The sequence below is a fragment of the Oculina patagonica genome, chromosome 7 (genome assembly GCF_052425735.1).
Source record: "Oculina patagonica isolate OP01 chromosome 7, crgOcupat, whole genome shotgun sequence".
In the NCBI taxonomy this organism is placed as follows: domain Eukaryota; kingdom Metazoa; phylum Cnidaria; class Anthozoa; order Scleractinia; family Oculinidae; genus Oculina; species Oculina patagonica.
This window is the reverse complement of record NC_135764.1, coordinates 17,896,952-17,912,495: the sequence shown is the minus strand read 5'-3', so window position 1 is coordinate 17,912,495 and position 15,544 is coordinate 17,896,952. Positions and strand designations below refer to the sequence as shown.

General features: G+C 41.1%; 1 protein-coding gene across 1 annotated transcript in view; it reads left to right on the top strand.

Annotated features, from left to right (window-relative positions):
* The window catches only part of LOC144661462 (bifunctional purine biosynthesis protein ATIC-like), a 97,621-nt gene that overhangs the window by 11,703 nt on the left and 70,374 nt on the right, over positions 1-15,544 (top strand). Inside the window, exon 5 of the mRNA XM_078522238.1 lies at positions 1,248-1,336. Coding sequence (XP_078378364.1) covers positions 1,248-1,336 — 89 coding nt within the window. The remainder of the gene's footprint in view (positions 1-1,247; positions 1,337-15,544) is intronic.

The following is a 15,544-nucleotide window of genomic DNA, read 5'->3' as shown; positions in this document are numbered from 1 at the left end:
TCAAAAATCAATAGTAAAACATGTTTGTTTGTACTCTTTTGGCAGAACTACGCAGCCAAGGCACTACTATGAATCTTTAGATTTGTTTTTAACACCCAAAAACATTTCAACTTAAAACAATAAAAAAAATACTTGCCAAATTTTCCTACCTAAAAAAATCCCTGAATCAAAAATTTCAACCCCCAAAAAATCCTTCAATCATCACTGTCACTTGAAATCCCGAGTACCCCCCCCCCCCAAGTGCTGCTGTGGTGAGGTTCGCCCCCAATTGAATGGCCTTGTGCTACACTGTAAGTAACTTTCTGGGGGGATTTTTCTCCTTTAATTTGTTAAGCCCTGATAGTGCCATTTGGCACATAATGCCATAACTTGGTCAATATTTGTCCAATTAGTTTGAATTTTTGCCACCAAACTTGCCTTGGAAAGATCTGTATTTTGAAAGCATAAAATTGTTCCTTCCCCCCCCCTATTTGTGACTTGATTTACCACCCCTATAACTTTTGAAACTTTTTTCCTGATACATAATTTATGTGACATGCAACATATTAACGAAAAACCACAACAGTGAGAGCTGCACAATAAGCTATAGTTGAGGGGTATATCTACTATAAACGGAGATAAACACATTTTTAAAACTTTTTCTTTTTACGTTTTAAAGCCATTTCTTTCAAGGCCATTCCTTTTATATTATTTGTTGACATGTTTTATGAGAACTATTCTGTTCATTACCTTTCAAATGGTGTATCATACATGGGCATCCAGTTAATATTTATTGATTTAGGAAAAGAGACCAGTTGCTTTGGGGCTTAAAGGGTTAAAAGTGCCTGAATTTTTGCATATGGTCTTTTTGTTTAAATAATTATGTGCCATTCCTTTTGCTATAGATTTTCCATTGATTTTCTGCTCACTCTTCAGTCGCTCTTCTTGAGGTTTTCCGGGCCTGGTTCAGTTGGTCTTTTCACAATATACATGACATTTAACTTTAAAACCTTTACTTTTCTCAACCCCTCAACTCAAACTACATGTATGCCAGAACACACAAACATTGCATTTTATTTTTAAGTCAGTGCTTGATCAATATCCATTTCGTTTTTATTAATATGTGAAAGGTCACCATGTAAACCTTGAACAATGAACAATTTTGCTTTAAACTAACATAAAATTAAAATAATTTATAACTCAGTCAATAACAAGGCTTTTGCTGTTTTAAAGAACTAGTTAATAAACAATTGTTTCTTGTTTTGCAGACTTGTGGTATGTAATTTGTATCCTTTTGTGGAGACCATTGCTAAAGAAGGATGTAGTGTGGCTGATGCTGTGGAAGAAATTGACATTGGTAATTAAATTAAAAGTGATAGCCTTTACAGCAAGGCGCCCAAAAGTGTGACCACTTTTAATTTATTCACATTCTTTCGTGCAGATTTAATCCAATCAGAAGTCAACTGCAAGCTATCTACGGCGTTTGATTGGTTTAAATCTGCACGAAAGAATGTGAATAAATTAAAAGTGGTCACACTTTTGGGCGCCTTGCTGTAATAGCATTACAGAGTTTTGAGTTACTTTATTTTGTTAACTTCTCCTTTCTCTTTCAACTTGCCTTGTTATACTAATATCCCACTATTATTGTGGCACCTGTGGACAAACAGTGAAAAGAACACAGTGCTTGACAGAAATGCTGGTTTGCACTGGGCATAAGCACAAGCTCCAGCAGAAGCAGGATCCCTTGTAAAAATTTTACCGCGATCGCGCCGCGATTGCCGCGATCGAGCCGCGAATGTCGCGATCGCGCCGCGACTGACGCGATCACGCCGCGATTTGTTGTCATCGCGACGCGATCGTGTGTGACGCGATTGTAAATGAACGCGAACGCGCCACGATAGTTGCGATCGCGCCGTGAATTTTGCGATCGCGCCGCGATTGCCGCGATAGTCGCGATCGCGGCGTGATGAGTGCGATCGCGCCGCGAGTGATTACCACCACACCGCGATTTGGGGGGCTGGAATAAATCTCGGGAAGTGTTCCCGGCGAGAACTCACTTCTCGATCACCGGGAGAAAGTCAATATGCTTTGAAACTCTCACAAATCATGCTGTGGTCGTAACGCAAATCATGACTTGTATTGATGAAATAAACTTTAAGTACTAATCAAAGTAGTTATAAAACTAGTTTGATTTAAAATGTCGAAAAACATTTTCTTACGTGACGGTGAGCCGTGAGGACGTGATTCCCACGAGAAAAGTTTTATTTAGTTTTAGTCTAGACGAACTGGCGCGACAAAGCGGCGCGTGATAATGAGTAAAGATAAATTAAAAGATAAGTTTTTTTTTTTTTATGGGTCCTTTTTTTAATTTTTTTAAAAATTTTTTTTTTTTTTTTTTTTTTTTTTTAGGAACCTTAATACCTTTGGGGAATCCAATGAAAAATTTCTGTCGGCCATTTTCTTCAAATGCAAATACAATCAGGAATTGCCATTGGTTTTTTAATGCATTGAAAAATCCTCTATATGGCATTTTTAAATTAAAATTTAATTGTGGCTCCGAAGAGGCTGTCAGAATGAGCTTTTTTTAGAGCTTTATATTTACCTTCCCGTAGATCACGATCGTAGACCACACACATCGAAGTCCTTTCCCGCCTTTTGCCGCAAGGTGTCGTGAACTGAGCGTTACGATTGGCTGAGTTAGGTCACGTAGTGCATAGTACACGCAATCGCCGCCACGCCATCCCAAGCAGAAAAGAAATTTTATTTCGAGAAAGTTGGTATGTTTTCTCTTCACAATCAGGACTGGAAAAATGTGTTCTTTTTTAGCTGCTTCTGTTAATAACAAGAGTTTAGAAGCGACCTAACTTGAGGGAATAGCGTCTCTGTGAAAACTGCTAGAATTTGTTTTGTTAATTCGAGCGACAGCTTGTTTATAATTTCAACAGCGCTTCGTCATGGACTTTGTTGAATGAACTACAGCTGAACTGTGATTTTTTTAAAAAAATGCAAAACTCGAACAGTGGAAAGAGGAAAACATTTTGACGGTAAGGACCATTCAATGCCAAGTTGTACCTGTTGATGCTTGGGACTTAAATGTTGTATTATTTGAAAAAGCTTCGGGGAAAAGAAAGCGATCGCGGTAAAATTTTTACAAGGGATTGCACAAGAAGAATGGACACACATTCTTTTTATGCTGTCTTCACTTAAGGAAACATAGGCACGCTAAGCATGCAGGAGTTATTTTTTCAATTTATGGGGTGAGACTGGGTGATTGTCCTGTTGGGATGGTTTATGTCATAGCTTGAGCTATTTGTGTATAGCAGCCCACGGAGTCACTTTTTTGCACAAAATTTGCTTGAAAACAAAATATTATTTTTACGTGCACTTTGATACATCAGAACTGTTTTATTCAATCATTTAATTGGAAAACAAGCTAGAATTAATTTAATTATATACTTTTGCTTTTTGCCAAACACTGTAACATGATACTATTGTTTTTCTCACTTTTGTAACATGATATCTTTGTTTTTCTTGAAAAAGCTATGTCTCCATTTAACACGGTCAATAGTCATTGAACGAAAAGTAATAAACGAATCAAATCAAAAACCACTCTCTCCAGGAAAGTTCTTTAAAGCGCAGTACACCTGCAGTATTTGTTTCCTGTCAGAACTGTTCAACAAAGATTTTGGTTCATTCACAACGTAAATTTTATTCAACAAACAAGAACTAATTGAGTTATCAAATTGTCATGGAATGGCACGCTCTTATTCTGTTTTTGATATTGATCGTAGTTGCTTTTAACAGCAAAGTTAATACCTATACCGGTTTATTTAATGTTTGAACGAGATGTTTTAAAGGTATAAACACAAACGCCACTTCTGAATTGGTGAATTGAGCAAGAAGCTCAAATAACTGAGTTGGAATTAGCGAGGTCCCCCCGAAATAAAATGGACAAACATAACTTGCAATCAGGCGTTCTTAGGACAAACATGAAGCATGTGTGAAGTGTCACGCATAACTATCGTTTGTGCCATGATTTAAAATGCAAGTGTTGAATCTTAAAGTTCACTCTGTCGTTTTGTTTTCTTTTGAAAAACCCAGCTACGTGTGTATGAAAGGATCTCAATCGGATAGTTGTGTGCAGCGATGTGTTAAATTAAAGTTTACGCTGGAGTTATTCGAAAGGTTTCAAATTACTTTTGACATATGCAAATTTTGGCTAGTTTTATAAATGGCGCCGGTTTTAAAAAGCAAAAAATGTATAACTTTTCTAAAGCTGTAATAACAATAAATTGATGCTGTTATCTGTGTTATTCATGAAGACAAGTTTCATTCAAGAGGAATTTAGTTTCAAAAACTTAATGGCAAATTCACAAGAAAAAACACACTCACTTGCCATCGCGTCTAGTTGCCATTTGTTTATTTACGGAAGGCTTCACGACTCCAATGTTTTTCACGTCGAATGTTTTGTTTGCCGACTACAGAATTTTTACAACACAAATTTAAGAACCGGTTTTATTTACGGAAACTCTTGCCTGAATTTCAGTAGCGACCAAAAAGAGAGGTCTGAAATTCAGGCTAGTGAAACTCAAGATTTATTTAATACTTGCGTCTGAAATAAACATTGTGTAGCGGCGGGCGACTCTCAAGAGTTTCAAGAGGTGTCGTTGCCGGTCTTGATTTCGAAAATGTAAGGACTATTCTACGGGCTCGTGATCGAAACACTCAGATGTAGAATACACGTCTTTTTATTCCCTTGACATCTTAATGTTGTACAACCATCGAAAGCCGTAAACTGAAATTCGATTAACATAAAGTATATAAGCTTAAAACTAACTAAAGATAAGTCATTGATTCGTGCAAAACTAGTTAATCACGTGGCATTTCCCGCAAGAAGCGAAACACATAAAAGCTAACTTAATTCTAGTTAGAAAGTCTAATAAGAGGCGACGGCCTAGTCGGGAGGCCCTAGCAATAACAACTAAACTAACCGATGACTAAAACAAGGCAAAAACGAAGCTAACACGAAAAGTAACAATGGCGACTTATTTCCGAAAAATCACTACATGGCTAAGTTATGCAATAATTTACAAAGCAAATAAAACGAGAAAATAAACTTCTAAGCTTGATCGAAAACTAAAGGTAGAAATTTCCTCACTTACATGTCAGTCCTGCGCTTGCCTCTTGTGGCTTGCTTCTTGTCTTAATTCTTGTTTTCTTACTTCTTCTTAGTGTTCGATACGAAGGCGTGGAAACAACTGAACAAAACTAACTGAATACGTGCTTTAGAGCAGGAAATCAAACAAACGACTTAATTGTTCTTTGTATCAATGAACGGAAACATATGCGGTTAACCCTAGACTACAATAGACTGTACAGCGGTCGTTACATGGCTCCCCTGAAATTGTTCAATTTCACAAACTTAACTAAAATAGTTACTAGTTTACAAACTATAAAATAGAAAGTTCATGGCTCCTTGGCGGGGATACACCCCGGTTCTTGTTCCTCAGCCTCGCTGCTTGTCATCAGCAACACCAGCTTGTGTATTGGCCTCTCTAGCAGTCGTACTGGCTTTGCACGCACTCCCTTTGAAGTGATGTTTGGATCTGAAAGGAGGAGCTGCACTGTGCGCACGTGGCCGTCTTCATCACGGTTGGTCTTTGTGACACGGGCGAGTTGCCAGTGATTGCGGGCAAGGCAATCATCTTTGATCAGCACAATGTCGTCACTTCTTAGGTCCCGCTGCGGTTTCAGCCATTTTTGGCGTAGCTGAAGGGACTGGAGGAACTCTTTCTTCCAACGACACCAGAACTCATTCGTGAGGTGTTGAACGCGTCTCCAACATTTTCTTGAATACTTGTCAGCGTCCTGAAATTTTCCTGGAGGTGGAAGCACGATCTTAGATTTCATCGTTAATAAATGGTTTGGCGTGAGGGGCGCTAAGGAGTCTGGATCTCGTAGGCCATCCACCGTGAGGGGTCTACTGTTGATGATAGCTTCTGCTTCACACATGAATGTGCTGAGGGACTCGTCGTCGAGTTGCGTTCCATTATCATCTAGTAGCACCGACAGTACGTTACGTACACTTCTGATCTGGCGTTCCCAGACACCTCCCATGTGACTGGCGGAGGGAACATTCATCTTAAAGCTGAACAAGTCACAATTGTCCTGGAGAAGCTCCTTGCCAATCTTGTCTTGATCTAGTTTGCTTAGGGCTTCCTTGAGTTCTTTCTTGGCGCCTACGAAGTTTGTGCCTTGGTCACTTCTCATCTGTCGAATGGGACCTTGACGACAGATAAAACGGCATAGAGCGCGAATAAACGAATCTGTCTCGAGACTGTGCGCGACCTCTAGGTGTATGGCCCTCGATGCCATGCATGTGAAGAGGACGCCGTATCTCTTTAACTCCTTTCTCTTGTCTTTTACGATCCAAGGCCCGAAATAATCCACGGCGCAATACGTGAATGGTGGAGCTTGATGGAGTCTGTCTTCTGGCAAATCAGACATTTTCTGGGATTGGGCGGGGCCTAGAAGCTTGTGACATCTTATACAACTAAGAATGTAGCGCGATACTGAAGAGGTACCGCCGATGATCCAGTAGCCATTTGATCTTATTTCATTGAGCATTGTTGTTCTTCCTTGATGCTTGCATATCTTGTGGAAGTACTGGACCAGTAGCTTGGTGATATGACCATCTCTTGGTAGTCCTCTTTCAGGTTTGCTCGTCTTATACGGCCACCCACGCGAAGTACGCCGTTTTGGTCTAAAAACGGGTCGAGTTTTTGCAGTGCAGTTGCATTTCTTGGCATGGATCTTCCCTGGAGATCTTGTAATTCTTGGTTCTTTGACAGTGACTTGATTTCATTCTTAAAGGCCTTGGCTTGGGTAATCTTGATTATAACAGTCTCAGCGTGCTGCAATTCATCCACTGTTAAAGGGTAACCTTCTGTGTTCCCTTCTCTTTCATTGAGACTTGGTGGGCGTTCTCCACACGATGATCTTCTTTTTTCTTCCACTAGACGCTTCAGTTTCCGTATGTAGCGAATGCAAAGTGCAACAGATTTCTTGGCGCGAAACCAGTCTGAAAAGTACTCAATGCGATCCACAAGCGTTACTTCTGGGACAGATGTTGCTGTTGCCATGGTGACGCCCCTTTTAACTTCGGGATCTTGTTCGGAGACTTCATCAACAATCTTCTCATCAGTTCTCATAGCATCAGGCCACTGACTTTTCTCCTTCCATAAGAATTCTGGACCAGAAATCCATTTGGAATTTTGGATTTCTCGGGCACCAAGACCATGTGATGCCTTGTCTGCAGGGTTTGCTTTTGTCTCGACGTATCTCCATTGTTTTGGGGAGGTCTTGTCATGAATCTCCTGGACACGATTGGCCACGTAGACGTGGAATCTTCTTGACTTGTTAGCTATGTAGCCAAGTATCACCTTGCTGTCTGTCCAGAAGATTTCTTCGGCGTTTTCGAGCGGTAGCTCCTTTCTTAGTTGGTCACTGACTCTTACAGAGGTTACTGCAGCCGTTAATTCGAGTCTTGGGATGGTCACTGGCTTGAGCGGCGTGACTCTGGATTTTCCAATCACAAACGAGCAGTGAATTTGGCCCTGATCATTGGTAAGTCGCAGGTAGGAGCACTGTCCATACCCCTTGTTACTTGCGTCGGAGAAGTGGTGTAATTCTGTTTTGGTCACATGACCAAAGTTCTTGGGTTTGTAGCACCTTGCGACGGAGAATTCTTGCAACAGAGGCAGGTCTGACCTCCATTTTTCCCATTTCGCCCTTATTGCGCTCGGAACAGGATCATCCCATCCAGTGTCTTCCTTACACAGCTCTTGTAGTATCTTCTTGCCTTCCAACAGAACGGGAGCCACAAAGCCCAGAGGGTCGAAGATGGAACTCACGGTTGATAATATCCCTCTTCTTGTGCATGGCTTGTCCTTCAGCGTGATGCGAAAGTTGAAGGAATCGTTTTCGATACACCACTGAATTCCGAGCGCGCGTTCTATTGGAAGAATATCCTGATCCAGATCTAGTTTCTTGATATCTTCTGCTCGGTCTTCAACTGGTATGCATTGGATGACTTCCTTACTATTGGAGACGAATTTGTGGAGATTAAATCCGCCGCGCTTGCACATTTCTTTTACACTTCTCACAAGCTCCACAGCTTTTTCGACTGTTGGCACTGACTTCAGTCCATCGTCGACGTAGAAGTCGCGACGCAGGAATTCAGCGGCGGCTGATCCCACCTTCTCTTCATTATCATCGGCTGTGGTCTTCAGAGCGAAATTCGAGCACCCAGGCGATGTTGCCGCTCCAAACAGGTGAACTGTCATTCGATATTCTTTAGGTTCGCGTGATGTGTCTCCATCTTCCCACCACAGGAAGCGTAACAGGTCTCTACATTCCTCCGGTACCTTGACCTGGTAAAACATGGCCTTTATGTCACACATCACGGCAACTACTTCTCGGCGAAATCGACACAGGACACCCGTTAGGTTATTGGTGAGATCTGGGCCTTGTAACAGCTTCTTGTTCAGCGACTGGCCTTCAAATTGAGCTGAACAGTCGAACACTACTCTTATTTTGTCTGGCTTCTTGGGATGGTATACCCCGTGATGCGGGATATACCATACTGCTTTCTTTTCTTCTTGCACCTTGTCCTGTGGCACTAACTCGGCATAGCCACTTTGAATAACTTTGTCCATGAAAGTTACGTAATCATTTCGGTACTTCGCATCAGACGCAAATCTTCTCTTGAGGGGCTTAAGACGGTGAAAAGCCATCTCTCGATTGTTTGGAAGCTTCGTGTTTGGGTCCTTCAATGGTAGGGGCATTTCGTAATGTCCATCTTCCCGATGGCGTATGCCTTCTTTAACCCTTGCTAAGAATCTTCCGTCATCTTGGGAGAGCGCTTGGTCTCCATTGTTTCTTTCCGAGAAGTCTATTTCGAACATCTCCTTGACTTGATAGGGGTTGATGACCTCCTTTGTTTGTGCGTTGATTACGAACTTGCTGTCGATACGTTTGTTCTCTCCAATTTCTTGAGTGACGATCCTGTGACATGTAATGTCCTCATTCTTGACATCGTTTAGCAGTTCCTTGACTGGGGTGACTGGGCCAATGATGCCCCATCCTAGTAGCGTTCTGATTGCGTACGGGTCATCTCCCTTTCCTGTTATCACCTCACGTGGCTTGATAGCTCGGGGGCAGTTGCATCCAATCAGAATGCCCACTTCCAGTTGTTCTTGGTACGGAGGGATGTTGTTCTTTATTCTCTGCAGGTGTGGCCACATGCTTGCCGTATCGGAGCGTGGGATCTGATTTCTCCTTGCAAGGATGCTGTCGCGTGAGTACGACTTGGGGAGCTCTAACTGTACCTTCTTATCGAAGCGCTCAACCACCAAACCATCGACCTTTTGAACTGGTATTTCTGCATTTCCATGCATGGTGTATAACTTAAGCCTTAGCTCAGGACCCTCTACACCGAGGTCTTTGAGTGTTGACGTTTAAATAATGAAGGTTGTATCGCTGGCGTTGTCTAGAAGGGCGTACACCAACACCTCAGTTTGCGGGCGGTCTTTGTGATGAAGCCATACAGGGAGAATCATGGAATTGACAGCAGTGACGTCTGAGGTACTGGCGCAGTTGCTGACTGCTTGGACTCCGGATTCATTGACTGCATCGCCTTCTTTGGGAGGTTCTTTCTTGTTCTTCGAATCTTCATGTAGAGACGTAGGATGGGATTTCGCCCATTTCTTGCATTTGAGCCTCGCCACACAAGACTTCGATAACTGGCCCTTCTCAAGGCAGCCGAAACACACCCCCTTCGATCTTAAGAAGGCTACTCGCTCTTGGACACTTAGATTCATATAATCCAGGCATTCTTCTAGGCTGTGGTTCCTTTGGCACATCAGGCAACGGGCAGATGGTCGAACCGATCTCTGGCCAGCATTTCCTCCAGTCGAAGTCAAAAGGCTATTCGCTGAGGGTGGACGCCTCATTCGGCCCTTAAACGGCATACTGGGACCTTCTCGGTTTGATTCTTTGTTTCGCTCTCGCCTAAGGTTGTTCGGGGAGAAGACAGGATTCGTTGCTAATTCGACCTCTTCTTTCACAAACTCGACAAGGTCACTGAAAGTAACCGTGATCTTTTTCTTAGCTTGTATATCGCGCGCATGTCTACACCATTTCACGCCAGAGTATGATGGTAGTTTAGCACTGACTTGTATGAGCGTTTCTGTCGAGTTGAGCTCGTCCAGGTATCTCATAGATTTCATGACTTCCTTGCAGCGAATTAAAAAGTCGGAGAGGTCTTGTATTCCTGCGCTATCCCCGTCTCGGACCTTAGGCCATTGTCGAAGCTGAGATTTGTACCTTTCGGCGACATTGTAAGGGTTACCGAACCTTTCTGCCAATAGCGCCTTCGCTTCATTGTATCCATCGTCAGTATTTAGCGTTGCGAAACCCTTGACGGCTTCGTTTGCCTTTCCAGTTGTGTACTTATTGAGAAAGAAGAGTCTATCCTTATTTGAGTCCACTTTATTCTCGATAATCGCTTCAAATGCTTGTATAAAGGCAGGATAATCCAAAACATTTCCGTTAAATACTGGTGGTTCTTGTACGGGCAAGGAACTAATCTTCTGTTGATTCGCTATTAAGGCGCTTAATTCTGTTTGTTTTTCTTGCAAATTTATTAACTCTCTAATGGCGCTTAAATCGTCTAAGCGGAAGACCTGCCCCACAACGTACGCGAGATTCGGAGGGATATTTTAATTCCAGCGCTTAAAAAAGCAAGGGAAACCGAAGGCACCAAGGCGGCGATCATTGGCGACCGGCTACTAATCAACGGAAAGAAATACACGTTTGACAAGATTCCTAAGAAATGGCGATCGAATGTTGCTCAACATCAAGACAAGTAGGTACTATACGAACAGTCCTTTACAGGATCATTCCTCACAAACTTGCTAATTTCGTCTCGTATCCTTTGAACATTAGATTATTTTCTTATTTTTGTTGCGGAGTCTCGAATTAGCATATTGATCTTGCTTTCCGCTTTGCGCTTAAAGTTACGATCATTCCGCACGCCCATTACTCTTAAGTTCTGTTTTAATTACTGTAGTAATTATGTTAGTCCTGCGTAAGGTTCAGGTATACGTGTTAATTATCAATGGCTATTGTCCACTTTATTATTTGTTCCTGTTTTTTTCGTACAAGTTGTTTATATTGTTCATAATAGGTGTATTATTAGTGTCTCTATTTAATGGCTGCTATGTTTTGATTGAGTGGATTCTAAAGCAGGGTAATTGTTTTCACCATCACACTTCTTAAATATATGTTCTTTGAACGTTAGAGGTTTATCAGGGGAAGCCAAACGTCGAGAAACTTTCAAATGGCTAAGAGAGAAAAATTTCCAAGTTTTCTTTTTGCAAGAAGTGCACTGCACAAATGAAAAACGAGACCTGTGGCAAAACGAATGGGGCTATAAAGCACTCTTCGGGTGCGACAGTAGTCGAAAAGCCGGTGTGGCTATTCTATTTAAAAACAATTTCGATTTCATATTAAACAAGGAATATATTGATCCAGGAGGCCGCTTCATTATCCTAGATATTAAAGCCGCGAACCTGAGTTTCACGTTAGTTAATCTGTACGCTCCAAACAAGGATGACCCAGTTTTTTTTCAAAATATTACAAATCGAATGCGTGATTTTGATTGCGACAATATTGTCATAGGCGGAGACTTTAATTTGGTGTTAAATGTAGAGTTAGACAAACAAGGAGGCAACGCTAACACCTATCATAAAAAGGCTTTGGCTGAAATAAGAAAAGTTCAAATAAATCTCGACGTAGGCGATATCTGGCGGGACCGAAATCCGCTCACGACGCGATACACCTGGAGAAGACGCAACCCCGAAATATCTTGCCGTCTTGATTTTTTCCTGATCAGCTGCGGGCTATATGGCAAAGTAACGAATTCTGACATTACTCCTGGATACAAAACTGACCATTCTATGATTACCCTGAGCCTAGGTGTCACTGAAAATCCCAGAGGTCCCGGCTTATGGAAACTGAACACCTCCTTTTTAGGAGATGTAGATTTTACACACCGGGTCAAAACAGTTATCTCCCAGACATGTGAAGATTACAAAGATGACAACAATGTCGATGATGCTTTGTTATGGGAGATGATTAAACTTAAGGTAAGAGAAGCTTCAATTTTTTATGGAAAGGAGAAAGCTATTTCCAGACGTAAGGAGGAGGACGATCTGCATGCGAAGGTGGCATACTTGGAGAAAAAAGTTGAAGAACCCATTCCCCCTCAACTGAAAGAAGAACTTAGTCAACAATTAAGTGAGGCAAAAGAAAGCCTAGAAAAAATCTATGAATATAAAACTAAGGGATCCATCTTGCGGTCTAAAACTCGGTGGTACAACGAAGGCGAGAAAAACTCAAGCTACTTCTTTAACTTAGAAAAGCGACATTTTAAACGTAAGGTTCTATGCCAACTTCGCCAAGCTGACAACACAACTTTAACCTCCGATCACGACATCCTTCAAGAATGCGTGAATTTCTATAGTGATTTATATAGTAGTAGAACAATACAAAACAACAAGGAGGACTTGGATTTCTTCCCAAGAGATAATAGTGTGAGACTTGATGAAGACTGCAAAGACTCCTGCGAAGGCCTTCTAAGTGCCAATGAATGCTTGAGTGCCCTTAAGACAATGGAATCAAATAAATCCCCAGGCTCAGACGGTTTCCCAGCAGAGTTTTATAAATTCTTTTGGAATGACATCTCTACTCTTTTTGTGAATGCAATCAACTGGTCCTTCCAAAAGGGGCTATTATCCGTCACCCAGAGGCAAGGTATAGTTTCTCTTTTACCGAAGAAAGACAAAAACCCCATTCTCCTAAAAAATTGGAGGCCAATCACTCTTCTGAATTGTGACTACAAAATTGCAGCTAAGGCGATTGGAAATCGAATTAAACGTGTACTTCCAAAAATTATTGACAATGACCAGAGCGGCTTCCTAAAAGGACGCTCCATCGCCGAAAATATTTTACTAATTGATGGAATAATAAACTTTGCGGATAATACGAATAAACCCGGTCTCCTGATGTTTGTAGACTTCGAAAAGGCGTTTGATTCGATCGAGTGGTCTTTTATAGAACGAGCTCTCATACACTTCGGTTTCGGGCCCTCGCTGGTGAACTGGTTCAGGCTTTTCTACAAAGATGTCTCCAGCGCCATCCAAAACAACGGTTGGGTCTCAGAGCATTTCATCTTAGGTAGAGGGGTCAGGCAAGGCTGCCCGATGTCCCCATACTTGTTCATAATAGCAGCTGAGATACTAGCCAATTTTATAAGAAGGGATAAAGACATAAAGGGGTTTGAAACGAATGAAGTAGAACACAAACTAAGCCAATATGCCGACGATACAACCTTAATACTCGACGGTTCTGAGGGCTCATTTCTTCGTGCAGTTGCAGTCTTGGACGGATTTCACATAATCTCTGGGCTCAAGGTGAATTACGAGAAAACAAAAGTGCTATGGGTGGGTTCAGCAAAAGAAAGAGAACCAATAAAATGTGACAAATCGGAAATTTCCTGGGTGAAAGGAAAAGTATTTGCACTTGGAATTTGGTTTGCAACAGACAGGAAGACAATGCTCCGCTGCAATTACGAGGTAAGGATCAAAAAGATAGAAAGTGTAATTGAATCATGGCAGTTTAGGAGGCTCAGTTTAATCGGAAAAATTACCATCATTAAAAGTCTCCTGGTTTCCCAACTGGTCTATATTTTAACGCCGCTAACCACCTCCGTAGAAGCATTACAAAAAGTCAATAAAATGTTTTTCGATTTTCTCTGGGATGGTAAAGGAGATAAGGTTAAAAGGATATTTATAACCAAAGATTACAAGGAGGGCGGCCTAAAAATGATTGATATAAACAAGTTCAATCAATCTCTCAAAGTCTCCTGGATCCAAAAATACCTGGATCCGACAAATGATGGGAAATGGAAATTTGTTTTCGAGGACAGTCTTAAAAAGCATGGAGGAAGGGATATTTTCACCTGCAATCTTCACAAAGACGACATCCCCACGTTAGGGGTCTGTAACCCCTTCGTCCAAGAGGTACTGGAAGCCTGGGCAGAGTTACATTTTACGGATGTCACTGACATCACTGATGTAAATGTTGGTGACCAGATCATCTGGTACAATTCTCTTATTCGAATAAACGACCGACCCGTTTTCCATAAACATTGGTTCAACCACGGAATTTGCAAAATTTCCCACTTATTGGACGAGAATGGCACCCTGCTTAGGTACGACAAGCTGAGGATTAAGTTCCCCGAGCTAAAATGGTTTGAATCATTTGCCGTTCTTTCAGCTATAAGGTCATTTATAAGGAAGCTACATAATCCTCAGACGCCAGACAATAACATTATGAAAGGAGTATCTTTAGCTGATCTTACCTCTAAGAGTAAGATCAATCATTTTGTGTATACCTCTCTTTTAAAGAGAGAAAAAATCCCACCCATTGGAAGCCAAGTAAAATGGCTGAGAGACCTTCATGTTCAGAACGACTGTGAGGTAGACTGGAAAGTAGCATACACAATTGCTTTTAATTGTACGGCGTCCACCAAATTAAGAACCTTCCATTTTAAATTCTTACATCGGAGGATTGCCACGAATGATTTTCTGCAGAGAATCAATCTTATACCTTCAAATAAATGTTGCTTCTGTGCAAAACAAACAGAGACTATCATCCATCTTTTCTTGAACTGTCCCATAACGCAATGTTTTTGGGAAGATATTAAACAATTTCTCTTTCAAAAGGGCTTTGGGACTGAGTTTGTTCTCACAGATCTCCATTTGATGGGGCTGTTAAGAATCCCGACTAACACAGCCGTTGATCTTGTGCTTCTAATTGCGAGATATCATCTTTACTCCCGGAAATTAGGCGGAGCGCCTCCTTGTTTGTCTGTTTTCTTGAGTAAGTTGAATTCCATTATTCAAATTGAAAAACAAATAGCTTTGCATAGTAATCGTTTGACCGCCTTCACAAACAAGTGGAAGATGTTTCTCTGTTAATCTCCTCTACACATTTTTCCCTATAAATTATCTCCATGTTTTATCCGTTTGAATTATCCACCAATCTAGTTTCTGTAAACCAAGTGTTGGTTTAGTTTTTTTTCAAATGTGAAATTTATTTATAGATCCGTCTAGCCATTATGTAGTTTTTTTTTTTTTTTTGAAAAATTTAATCTAGTCGACTGTTTCCTTTACTAAGTAGTTGCTGTAGCGTTATTGTTATTTGTATACATGCATAGTTTTTCTGCTGTTTTTTTTTTTTTTTTTTCCTTTTTGCACTGTAATTGTGGCATGAGGCATTGTTAGTATCACTGAAAGCATAGCAAAAAACAAAAGAAAAAGAAAAGAAAAAAAAAGAGAGAAATGTATATGTAGATTTAAATAAGTAATAAGCAAATACAGTATTGTAAATTAGATAGTATTGTAAGTTTTGTAATGTTAATATGGTAGGTAACACCAGT